General features: G+C 32.6%; 1 protein-coding gene across 3 annotated transcripts in view; it reads left to right on the forward strand.

Moving 5' to 3' along the window:
* Window positions 1-12,986, forward strand: part of KCNT2 (potassium sodium-activated channel subfamily T member 2) — a 250,958-nt gene that overhangs the window by 229,905 nt on the left and 8,067 nt on the right. For all 3 annotated transcript variants that reach the window (XM_032318559.1, XM_032318558.1, XM_032318557.1), the window contains one exon: window positions 9,548-9,632. In XM_032318559.1, coding sequence (XP_032174450.1) covers window positions 9,548-9,632 — 85 coding nt within the window. The remainder of the gene's footprint in view (window positions 1-9,547; window positions 9,633-12,986) is intronic.

Genomic DNA, 12,986 nt, shown 5'->3' on the forward strand with positions numbered 1-12,986 from the left:
AAAGTCTTCCTAAAGGGGTGTGGTATAAAATAATAAAATGTATGTTAAAAAAACCAACTTTTAAATCTGTAAGCTATCTGCAAATATGAATAATTATACTTTTCTTTATGTTCATAGCTGGCACTATTCTTCAGCAATCTGTTTATAATAGCTCTCACATTCACAAAAAATTATTCTTTCTAACTTTTGACAGATTCTTAATGATTAGTTCCCAGAATGGCACACACTATTAAGTATAAAGTGGCAAGTAAGTCTTCCCAGTGTGACTGCTCCTACGGGTGTTAACCAATTTTGACATGGATTGTAAGCTTCATACTGTTACTAGAAGATGAAATGCGAAGGTAGAAAAAAAAATAAAATCCTTTTAAGTGACAAAGAAATAACTAGTAGTTATCCACTGACTTTCATTACATCTATTAGAAGGTCTTGGTTTCTTTCTGAAGTAGATTTATAAATGCTTGAAATAATGGACAAATTAAATGAGTACTGGTTTATTTTATGTTTTTGTTTTTGTTTTTGTTTTGTTTTTAGACAATAAGGAGACTTAATTCTTTCATTCTATTTCTTATGGAAAGAAATAAGCAAAATTAACCAAAAGGATTATTATTCCGACCCAAAGTTATGATAGATAAGGTAGTGGTATTAGTAGTAGTAGCCATAGCAATAGTAGTAGTAGTAGTAGTAGTAGTACTAGTAACAGTCATCAACATCTTATATTTTTATAAACCAATTATCATTTTTATGTTTTAAAAAAATTTCCCCCAAATCTTAGTCAATAAATCAGGCACCTTGTCTAATACAATATTATTGACAAATTTTTCTAAAACAAATTACCAAAGAGGGAAAAGGTACCATAGGTAGATATTTCTTCTAGAATGTTTTGCAAGTTTTAGTACTTAGGAGGAATAATATGAATATCTGAGGTCACTGTAGCAACTTCATCAACAATTTAGTACTTCAAAAGAAATCAATATTACATTTTTATTATTTTTGAAATGTATTGTTTACCTTTTTCCAATAAAAATAAGTATAACAATATTGATATGCAAAGTCAAAATGCTCCCAGTGTAGATTCCCAGAATATGGATGATTTTATGTTACTCTGTATTTCCAGAACTGATTCACCTGAGATGGCAGTCAGAAACAGAAGGATACTGTGCTTGTTTTATGTTCATCTCATTCTGTATATAGAATATTAATAGAAAAAAACAAACTCAGTGGTTTTCTCAATAGATAAAGTAATGAAGCTTTCAAAGGGGGCAGTTGTTTAGCTGATAATGATTTCTGATAAATAGAACTATTTGGGCAATGAATTTTTCATATATCCCTAAATTAAGACTATATAGTTTTGTTTCATGGATTTGTAACATGTCCTTCCCAGAACATTGATTTTTCAATGATATCAATATTTTTACATAATTTAATACCACAGTCAATTGCACTTAAATATACATATATTTTATCATTATGACTAGAAGTTCAAATGTGTTTTAGCATGTGTGTAAGAAAATGTGGCCAATTTGAAAAAAATGAAATATTTTTTACCATTGAGAAAAAAAGTTTATTGGTTGAATGAACTTCTTACTCAATATTTTTTGAGAGAGCAGAGAATGGCTTCCTAATTGCATTAAAATAACAAAAAGAAACTTCCAGTTATGATGACTATTTACCTTTTCAATTTAAATAACTAAAAAAATATAGATCAATAGTGTGCAGACAGACTCTGGACAAAAGAAAGCATATAACTTTATTACTTGAGGAAAAAGAATCAAATGAAATAAGCCTTATACAGGCTAGAAGGCAAGGAGGTGGACCCAAAATAAAATATTATACATACATATATATGAGCTTTCCCAGTAGAAAAATCTATTAAAGAAACAGGTCCAGAAAAATGTGAAGATTAAACACAAGTTTAAGTTTAAAGTAGTTATTACAGTATGGTTTATATGTTCAAGATATTGAGGAACATGGAAGGATGATAAGGAGAGAAACTAAAGATATAAAAGAGACCATACTGAACTTTGTAGAGGACAGAATTTATGATGCAGTATTCAAAATGAAATGTATGCTGGATGACATCAACATCAGGATAACTACTGCAGAAGAAAATATCAGTGATCATAAAGCCATAGCAATAGACTATCCAAAATGCAGAAGAGAGAGAGGGTAAAAAAACACTTGAAAAGATAGTGTTACTTACTGATGGGACAGTATAAAGTAGTCATGTAATTGGTGTCCCAAAAGGAAAGAAGTGAATGGATATTTGAAGAAATCATGACCATAATTTTTCCAAATTTGATGGGAACTCTACTCAAGATCTTAGAAGCCCAGTGAAACTCAAGCCATGTAACAAATGAAATAATGCCAAGACATAGTATACAAAATTGCTGAAAAACTTCAAAAGGAGCCAGAGGAAAAGGTCACTTTATGAATGAAAAACAAATACACTGGACTCTTAAACAGCACAAATTGAACTGTGCAGGTCCACTTATATGTGGATTGTTTTCAATAAATACACATACAGTAATCTAAATGTATTTTCTCATGATTTTCCTTAAAACATTTGTTCTCTAGCTTACTTTATTGTAAGAGAACAGTATAATACATATACAAATATATGTTAAGTGACTATTTATTTGTAAGGCCCTTAGTCAATAGTAGGCTATCAGTAGTCAAGTTTGGGGGAATCATCTGTTACAAGCAGATTTTCTACTGCACAGGAAGTTGGCAGCACTAATTCTGCATTGTTTGAGGAGTAGCTGTGCAAGGATGACAGCAGACTTTTTGACAGAAACTTTGCAAACCAAAACACAATAAAGGAACATCTTTGGAGTACTGAAAAAAATAGTTTACCTAAAACTTTATATACAATAAAAATATATTTTTAAAATAAAAGCAAATAAAGACTGTTTTAGACAAACAAAAGGTGCGAGAAGTTCTCAACAACAGATCTGCACTATGAAAAAAATATTAAAGGAAGTTCTTAAGACAGAAGAAATTTCATGCCCCGCAGAAATTTAGATCGAAAAAGAAATGGTTGGGGCAACTGGCTGGCTCAGTGAGAAGAACATGTGACTCTTGGGGTCCTGGGTTCCGGCCCTATGTTGGATGTTAGAGATTATTAAAAAACAAAACAAAACAAAACAAAGCAAAAGCCTTTTAAAAAAGATAAAAAGAAATGTAAATATTGAGAAAATATCAAATTTATGTTTCTAATTTATGCATTTATTTAAAGATAATTTTTTGCTAAAAATAATTAATTACAATTAATTATTTTGCTAAAAATAATTATTTTTTTGCTAAAGATAATGAATTTGCTTATAACAAACATTTTAAGATTTATAGAACTTATAGAATATATAGAAGCAAAAATGTATGACAATAACTCAAATAATAGGAATGGAGTAATCAAGATCTAATGTAGCAAGCTTGTTACACTACACATGAAGTGGCAGTTATTTAAGTGTAGCCACTGAGAAGTTCAAGCTGTATATTGTAAACCATAGAGCAAGGATAACAAAGTATAGCACATGTGTTTTTGCTTTAAAAAAAAAAAAAAAAGCAACCATCCTTGCTTATTTGTTCTATCTATGGCCACTTTCACTTTACAGTGTAAAAATAAATTTAATAAATGCAACAGATCATATGGCCCAAAAGCCTGAAATATTTACTACCTGGCCCTTTACAGGAAAACATTTGCCAAATAATGACCAAGAGAAACTACAAAATAATTAAATCAAAGTGATACATTTAATAACCAATGATGCAAATAAATAAGAATAATTATTAAAAGAAATTTTTAAAATCTCAATTAATCTAACAAGTAGAGAGGGTAGAAGAGAGGAACAAAAAACCATATGGGACAAATAAAACAACTAGCAAGAGGGTAGATTTAAACCCAACTATACTGATATTTGCATTAAATATAAAGGGATTAAGCATTTCAATGAAAAGAAGTCATCATAATTAAATTAAAAGAGGCAAGACTCAACTCTGCATTGTCTATAAACCCAACAAAAATTTAAAGAAACAAAGAGGTTAATAGTAAAAGCATAAAAATACATAATATCTTCAATTTTGAATTCTCTATCACATTAGAAAATTGCAAGTTGGTTTGGTTTTTTAATATTTATAAAAGGTAATAGATTTTAAAAGGTTAGGAAATATTGAATACTGTATTTTAAAAGGGAAATTGGGCCTAAAAGGGCTAGTTTTGTGTATGAAGCTAGTTTGGAGTAATTCTTGGCAGAGTTGAAACTGAACAGTTTCTGAAGCTTGACTTTATATCATGCTACTTGTTTCACTAATTTTTTTTATTAACATATAATATGTTATTTGCTTCAGGGAAACAGATCTGTGTATCATCAGTATTACACAATTCAGAGCACTCACCATTTGTTCCATTAATTTTAAACAATTCTAGATTGTTCTAATTATAATCTTGATTTCTTAATGGTTTATATGAAGTGAGGTTAAGAGAGTCCTGATTTTTATCTTGTGTATCATAAAATAGTTCTAAATTATTAGAAGGTAATAAGGATTATTTTAAATAGAGGTCATTAAATAGAATGATTCTTTTACCCTTACCTCTAACCACTTCCCCCAACCCCCCAAATAGACTGGTAAGTTCTGTAAATTTACAAAATAGCTGTACTCATAAGCATAGCTTGGTACTAAACTGAAACATGAGCAAATTAGGTCAGCACTATAAAACTAGCTAGTTTTTTTTTTTTAAAGATTTTATTTATTTATTTGACAGACAGAGATCACAAGTAGGCAGAGACACAGGCAGAGAGGAGGCAGAGAGGAGGAAGCAGGCCCCCTGCCGAACAGAGAGCCCGATGCATCATGACCCCAGCCAAAGGCAGAGGATTAACCCACTGAGCCACCCAGGCGCCCCAAAACTAGCTAGTTTTATAGCTGGATAACACGTAACATGCTTAGAAGTTCAGAAGAGGGAAAATTAAATCATGGGTGGGCTTTGCTATTACTGATTATTTGGATTATTGGACTACGTAGAAGTAAGCACTGTGCAACTGCGAGTATTTATTTTCCTCAATAAGGTATTTCTTGCAGTGACTGAAGAAAAATATACCATCAGTCTAGTACAACATCAATTTCTTCATCTTTACTTGCTTTTCTCATCAGCATATATGCTGCTGTATCTGCTGTTGTACTCATTCGTACATACATGCTGCTGAATCTCCCTTCTAAAACAATCTCAGTGTCTCCTTTCCTCCCTCCCTCATTCTTCCCTTCCTCCCTGTCTCTCTCCACCTTCACTCTCTCAGGTTCTCTAGCTATCTTTTCTTCTCTCCTTCCAGGTATCCTCCATTTCCATTGCTCCCAAGCCACCATCATCTTTCACCTGGGTCTCTGTACTGTTCATCTACTCTTCTTGAGCCCAGGTTTGAGGCCTAACGTCCATTTCCCATAGAGCAGCCACGTGAGGTGATACATTCATAGGAAATTAGATCATACCACTCAGTCTCCCACCCTCGTAACCCTCTCATGGCTTCCCATTGCTTTTAGAATAAAATTTGAGCTTCTGATCAAGGTCTATAAAGTGCTAAAGGATCTGGTCCTAGTTTGACTTTCAACATTGTCCACAGTTAATCTCCTTCTTTGTCACTTTAGTCCATCCGCAAGGGCCTGTTTTCTGCAATTTTAACTGAGCTTCCCATTGCTGTTCTCTTTGAACACTTTTCTTTCCTGTCTTTGCATGCTAACACCTTCATATTTCCATACCTAGATGGTTATTCTTTACAAGTTATGGATGGATTTTGCCACTACAATAGTAATGAGAAACCTTTATACAGCACTTGATATAAATCAGGTACCGATTCTAAGAACTGTATGTTTATATTGTTACTTTTAAATTATTTTTATTATTCATTTATAATTTAATTTGAACAATAACCTATACGATAGCACTACTGTTTCCCCCATTTTACAGCACAAGAAATTAAAACTAAGCATGAGAGCTTAAAAGAAATTAATTTGCCTAAGGCCTTAGCATGAGTAATTGGAAAAGCTGGATTTTAATGCAGGCGCTCTGGTTTCAGAATCTGCATTCTTAACTGAGTCTCTTATTGATATCTTTGTATTATTTAATCGTCTCTTTAATTACATAACACATAATGGATATGTTTTTGGAAATATTTAGTGAAATCTACATCAATGTATGTAAAATTTAAATTTCTTTCTGATAAAATTTATTTTACTCTTAAAATTTGTCAACAGGAACTATTTTGTAAGAACAGTAGGAGGATAAAAAGGATAAATCTTTTTCCTTTCTTAATGGGATGTACAGACATGAAATATTCTAAGCAGAATATTTACTCTATGTAGATTTTGATTGAATAATTGCATATGCTAATTAATACAGCAAAATAAATTTATTGGTAAATAGTACTAGAAATTTTTTTAATTTGACAATTTTTTTTGAATTTGACAATGTCTTTTAACATTTTCAATATTCTGGTATACTTATTTTAATTTTTCACAAGAATAGCTTCATTTAAGATAATTATATCAATGAGGAAGTAATTTCAGCAAAACAATATAAATATATAATGATACAATGATTTTTATTTTGCCAGGGTCAGAAATTAATTGTCAGGAACACATTGAATATGCTCACAACAGATTTCTTAGCACATATTTTCCTGATAGGAAATAAAATATTGATTCTGGTTCTGATTCTGAACCAAATATTCCAGGGCAATTTTATTTTATTCACTAAATATGTTGTAGTTTTGGTAATAAAGAGCCTTATTTCATTTACTGGGACTTTGTCACCACCAATGATGATGATGGTGGTGATAATTATGATTATGGCAGGAAACCTACCACAGCTTCCCTTCCAGAATTCAGAAATAACAAATAAATATAAGGAATGGCCAGTAGAGACAGTAATACCAGACCTGGCAGTGGTAAAACTAGATCATGGAATATCATTTTGATATGTGACCACAACCACAGTAGATTTTTAAAACCTTGCTTCCTAATTCTTAATCACAGAGACACAAAGAGAAGAATAAACTGCTGAACTTCCCAACAAAACAGACCAGAATTAACTCGACAGCAAGGCAGACATGAAAGACAAAGAGAGAATAACTTTGAACTCAGCCATTTATTTTAATTTCTTTTAACCTAACACTGAGGAGAAGTCAGTGAGGGGGTGGGGGCGGGGGAGTGAGGAAGAAACCAGGAGTGTGATGAATTCTGATTGTGTAACCCATGTCTTGATATATACCGTATGGGATCACTGAATTGAGCACATTAACATTTCCTTCAATTTCTGGAGTGCATGGAAAGATGAAAATCTTCAGAATGATAAATAAAACAGATTACTTGAGCAGAAAAAAATTATCAACACAATAGTTATGACTACTGCTATAAAGTTCTCAGTTACTTCCACAGTTTTTACACCTGTAACCGGCAAACCATGACTTCATGCCAGAAGGCAAATGAGTGCAACATTGTGTTAATAATCAAGGAGAAGGGTTGGGTATTGATACTGACTGAAAAGTTATTTGTTAAAATTGTTTTCTCTAATGCCATTGTTTAGCATTGTTCACTGTTTATATGAGAAATTTCAATAATGCCACTGTTTATATAAGAAGTTGAGTTATACATACCCAAATGAGGTGGAGATTCTCTACTAGACCTGTTTTATTTTGGGTAGCCTGCTTAAGTCTCTAGAATGTACTATCAATCTGTTCCTTTGTATGGCCCTTGTGGATATTCTCATAAGGTGAAAGTTTCTCAAAAAGTAGAGATAAATCAAAATTCCTTTTTATCTAGAAAAGGAATCTTGGTCATCGCCTGCTCGTATAATATGTTTTGAGTTGGAATTTTACCTTATTTAAAGTAAGCTCATCATATTATATTCATTAGAATTCTGAGCTCCAACTGTTTGAGTTAGCCATTTACCCCCAAGTATAATGGACAGGTTTAAAATACAGGATACAAGTGAAAATACAGGATTCTCAGTTAAATTTGAATATCAGATAAACAACATATGAATGTTTTAGTATAAGAATGCCACAAACAGTATTTGGGACATATTTATACCAAAATTTATTAGTTTTTATCTGAAATTCAGATTTCACCAGGCATTCTCTATATGGTCCAACAACACTTATCCATCTGCCAGGATACTGTTCCTTGTGTCCGCCCTAGAGATATGCAACCAAATATGTTCCTTTTTTTGGAATATAAATTTGATGATTTTATGATTATAATAGTTTTACTTGCAAACTTATGGTAAGTTTGATTATACTGCAGTTTATCTTCCTTGTAAGATAAGGATTTTCATGTATAGACTTTAAAAATTGGACACATCTACATGACAACTTAAACTATCATCACTGAAAATATTATTAAATTTTACACATTCAAGTGGTAAGTTTCTAGTTAGAGGAACACAGTGGTAGACATTATTTAGCAAAAATGATATCTATTTTTCAGTGCAGGAAATTATCAGTCAACTATGTTGGCCTAAAAAAGACTTTTATTTTAACTTTATGCATTTGAGTACTATGTATCTCCATCGGTATGAAATATATTTTTAGACTTTGGATCAAACTGCAAAATTTAGTACCTTGTTTTAGAAACCAAGCTTATCTGTAACTGAAGTGGGTAGAAGGATACTATGTGTGGCTCTAGAGCAGGATTTTAAACAGTACCCTCACAGCCTAAAAATGTCACCCTTGAGAGGATTAATGTTTATTGAAGTACATGTCCACATGGTTTTATATATACATCTTATCAGGATTTGAACTTTGACAGCTAAAAAGCTGAGATTTCAAAGCTGTTTTATTTTTCAGCGTCCTATATAATACCAAGTTAGCTCTCCAAACTTGAAGAGTGACAATGTCTTCAGAGTGAATTGAAAAAATTAAAAAGACAAAGCCTTTTATTTTAAAAATACATATTGTTTTAGAGGAACAACAAAAAATTTAGTAATACACCTCCCTTGAAACTTACAGTTAATTCTGTTCTACAGGATTCTTTGTATTTTGCAAAAGCATTAGCATAACCTATATCAGATATATCCTGTAACAATGCAAAACATATTTAGAGCCTTCAAGCTTTTTAGATACATTTCTGTTGTGTTTTTTAAACAGAATGTCATCAGATGATTTTTCACAGCATTTCCTGTATGCATATTCATATCTGGGATGGCCATCTTTAAGCATAATTATTTTTTATAATTGAGAAGGCATAATAAATTAATGAACATCTTGTCTAGATAGTTCTTTAATAGAAATACTTTTTCAGTGTAATAGCTTGTAGTTTTTCTGAACAGAGTTAGATACTTTATTTTTATCATCTGTTGGAACAAAAAATGAGTACCTGTCAGATATTTCCAATGACAGTCATTTGAAAATAGTCAAAGTTATGTACACAATCATGCTGTGGGCAAAACTATGGCAAGTTCTCATGGACAGCTATATGGTTTGAAGATTAGATGCTCTACAGTAATTCCTGTAATTTTCTGTAAGTAGTATAACAAACTTGGCATTTATTTATCTTCTAGACGAAATGAATGATCATCAAAGTACCCTCTCCTACATCCTGATTAACCCGTCTCCAGATACCAGACTAGAGCTGAATGATGTTGTGTAAGTTGATCTCCTATTTCACAGAAGTTATTTATTTTTAGGAAACTAGTAATTTATTTATTTCTATATTTTTGTTTCTACCTCTTGTGTCATAAATGCTTAGAAACTGCCAGTCTAATTTCTATGTTCAATAAACAAATGCATTTTATGTATTTCTATGTATAATATTATAAAAAGCATTGTAGAATTGTAGAGGTATAAAAGAAGGAAGTAGCAGCAGGAATTCTGTACTTCTGAGTTCATACATATTTGGAGAAATAAAACAAAATATGCAGAATAATAAGAGAACAGCTCAGAGGAAAACCTGAAATTCTCCACATTATCTAGTTTTAAATACCTGAGAGTTCCCAAAAGCTCTAAGTAAAATAAATCAGAACACTTACTAGGAAAATGTCTATGGTAGTAACCTGATTAATCAAAAACTCTGTGCCATGCGTGTACAATTGCACTAGTGTTTCCTTAAAAGTGCGATACAGAGATAAGACATTTTTCCTGATTCCAAAGTCTTACACTTTAATTAACAAACTACAATTTAAACATAAAAATTTGATAGCAATATATAATATCACTTTATTACTAATGAATTAAACACCAACTGAGTGAAACTGTGTTTTTCTGATTTCAAAGAGGAAGACATTATTGTGAGTTACAGTGATTACAGAGGATATGAGGATTTGAACCAGACTTTGAAAGGTGAATAAGATTTGTGTAGGTGGAAAGCACAGGACATTCCAGAGCAAGGAACTGCATAATGTGCTTCTTTTGTTAACACTAGAGAGTCCAGTTTGATCCTAGTAAAAAAGCTTTGTATTACTAACATCTCGGTTGTTCACTAAACATAATATTGGAGATGTATATTGAACCTGACTCTGGGGGTACTTTAGGTAACAAGATAGGTTTAAACTCAGTTTAAACCTTATAGGCAATGGGAAGTACTTAGATATATGAACAAGAAAGTAGCAAGATTTTAGAAAAGGTATTTTGATAGTTAATGGTGTAAGCCTAAGGGAGAAATATCTAATACAGATTTGCCCTTGAGGTCCATCGTCCTGAGGCTGAGCAGCATCAAGAGCTGCTGAGCTAAGGTAGCTAATTCCAGATTGCACTACTGATATAATAAAAACACCAAAGATCCAAAAGCCTTGGTGGGTGTGTGGTCAACAGGATGTGTTTGTATCTGTAATCAGGAAAATCAGTAATAAAGTCAGAGACTGGTAGGAATGAGAATATTCTGTGATACAGAGCATAAGATAGATCTATGCAAGTGGTTTGAAACTAAAGCTAGTAATATGCCATGGATTAGAAGGCTGCCTTTATATATTTTGTGGGATATTTTGGCTGGAATGGAAAGGATATATGTATTTGAAAGAGCTTTGCAAGAAACAGTTGAATTGATTAACAGGATGGATTAAGAAACGAAAATAGGGAAACTAGTCAAATTGCTGTTAGGCAAGTGTGCGAAAGATAAGAATCTCTTACAGCATTAAGATAATGGATTGTAGAGGAGGCTTCTGTGTATATACACTTATAAAGGCAAAGAGTAAGACCTGTCATTGGTGTGGGAATTGGAAAAGAAGAAGTGTAATATGGCTTTAAGATTCCAATACTATAGAGAACCCAGAAATGGACCCACAACTGTATAGTCAACTAAGCTTTGACTAAGAAGGAAAGAATATCCAATGGAAAATAAGGCAGTCTCCTCAATAAATGGTTGGGAAAACTGGACAGCAACATGCAGAAGAATGAAACTGGACCACTTTCTTATACCATACATAAAAATAAATCAAAATGGATGAAATGTGAGACAGGAAACCATCAAAATCCTAGGGAAAGAACACAGGCAGCAACATTTTTTACCTCAGCCCATAGCAACTTATGAGACACATCACTGGAAGCAAGGGAAACAAAAGCAAAAATGAACTATTGGACTTCATCAGTGTAAAAATCTTCTGTACGGCAAAGGAAACAATCCACAAAACTAAAAGGTGGCAATGGGGGAAGATATTTGCAAATAGCATATCTGATAAAGGGTTCCAAAATCTATAAAGAACTTACACCCAAAAAACAAATACTCCAGTTAAGAAATGAGCAGAAAACATGAATAAATGCTTTTCCAAAAAAGACATCCAGATAGCTAACAGATACACAAAAAGATGCTCAAAATCATTCATCAGATGGCTAAAATTAACAACACAAGCAACAACAGGTGTTGGCAAGAAGGTGGAGAAAGGGAAAACTCTTGCACTGTTGAAGGAAATGTCAACTGGTGCAGCCACTCTGGAGAACAGTATGGAGGTTCCTCAAAAAGTTAAAAGTAGAACTACCCTAGGCTCCAACAATTGCACTACTAGATATTTACCCAAAGGATAAAAAAATAAATACAGATTTGAAGCAGTACCTGCATCCCAATGTTTTTAACAGTATTATCAACAATACCCAAACTGTGGAGAAAGCCCAAATGAATGGATAAAGAAGATGTGGGGTGTGTGTGTGTGTGTGTGTGTGTGTGTGTGTGTGTGTGTGAAATGGAATATTATTCAGCCTTCAAAAAAAATGAAATCTTGCCATTTGCAACGATGTGGATGGAGCTAGAGTGTATTATGCTAAATGAGATAGGTCAGCCAGAGAAAGACAAATATCATATGATCTCACTCATGTGGAATTTAAGAAGGAAAACAGATGAACGTATGGGAAAGGGAGGAAAGAAAAAAAGGAGAGAGGGAAAGAAGCCATTAGTGACTTTTAATGAAAGAGAACAAACTGAGGGTTGATGGAGAGAGGTGTGGGGGAGAGGGGTTAGATAGGGGATAGGCATTAAAGAGGGCACGGCTGTGTTGAGCACTGGGTGTTGTATGTAAGTGATGAATCAATGAAGTCTCCTCCAGAAATCAATATTACACTGTATATTAACTAACAAAATTTAAAAAAATAAAAAAGAAATTTAGTTCTATGTGATGGCCAAATATATAAATAAATGCTGGTTCACTGAAGCAAGTCAGAATAGGAAGGCAGTTTTCTGGGAAGAAAAAGAGGAATTGTTGGCTGTGGGGAAAAAAAAGAAATGATGAGTTTTCTACTATGAATAAATCTGATATGAACATCAAAAAAAAAAGATGATGAACTAGAGTTTAGATACATCACTCAATGTGCTACATGGAAATGTCTAGAAAGCATATAGAAATATATAGTACTGGAGCTTTGAAGAGAAGCTAGTTATGTAGGAAATACTGATTTTTCATCTTCCAGATGAACAAAGCTAAAAAAAAAAAAATAGAATTATTTTAGGGGAGAAAGGTAAGTATGTTTCAAAGACTTCTTAGGAAAACACCTCAGCAGAAATAACTTTAACCCCAA

Source organism: Mustela erminea, chromosome 17, assembly GCF_009829155.1.
Source record: "Mustela erminea isolate mMusErm1 chromosome 17, mMusErm1.Pri, whole genome shotgun sequence".
Lineage (NCBI taxonomy): Eukaryota > Metazoa > Chordata > Mammalia > Carnivora > Mustelidae > Mustela > Mustela erminea.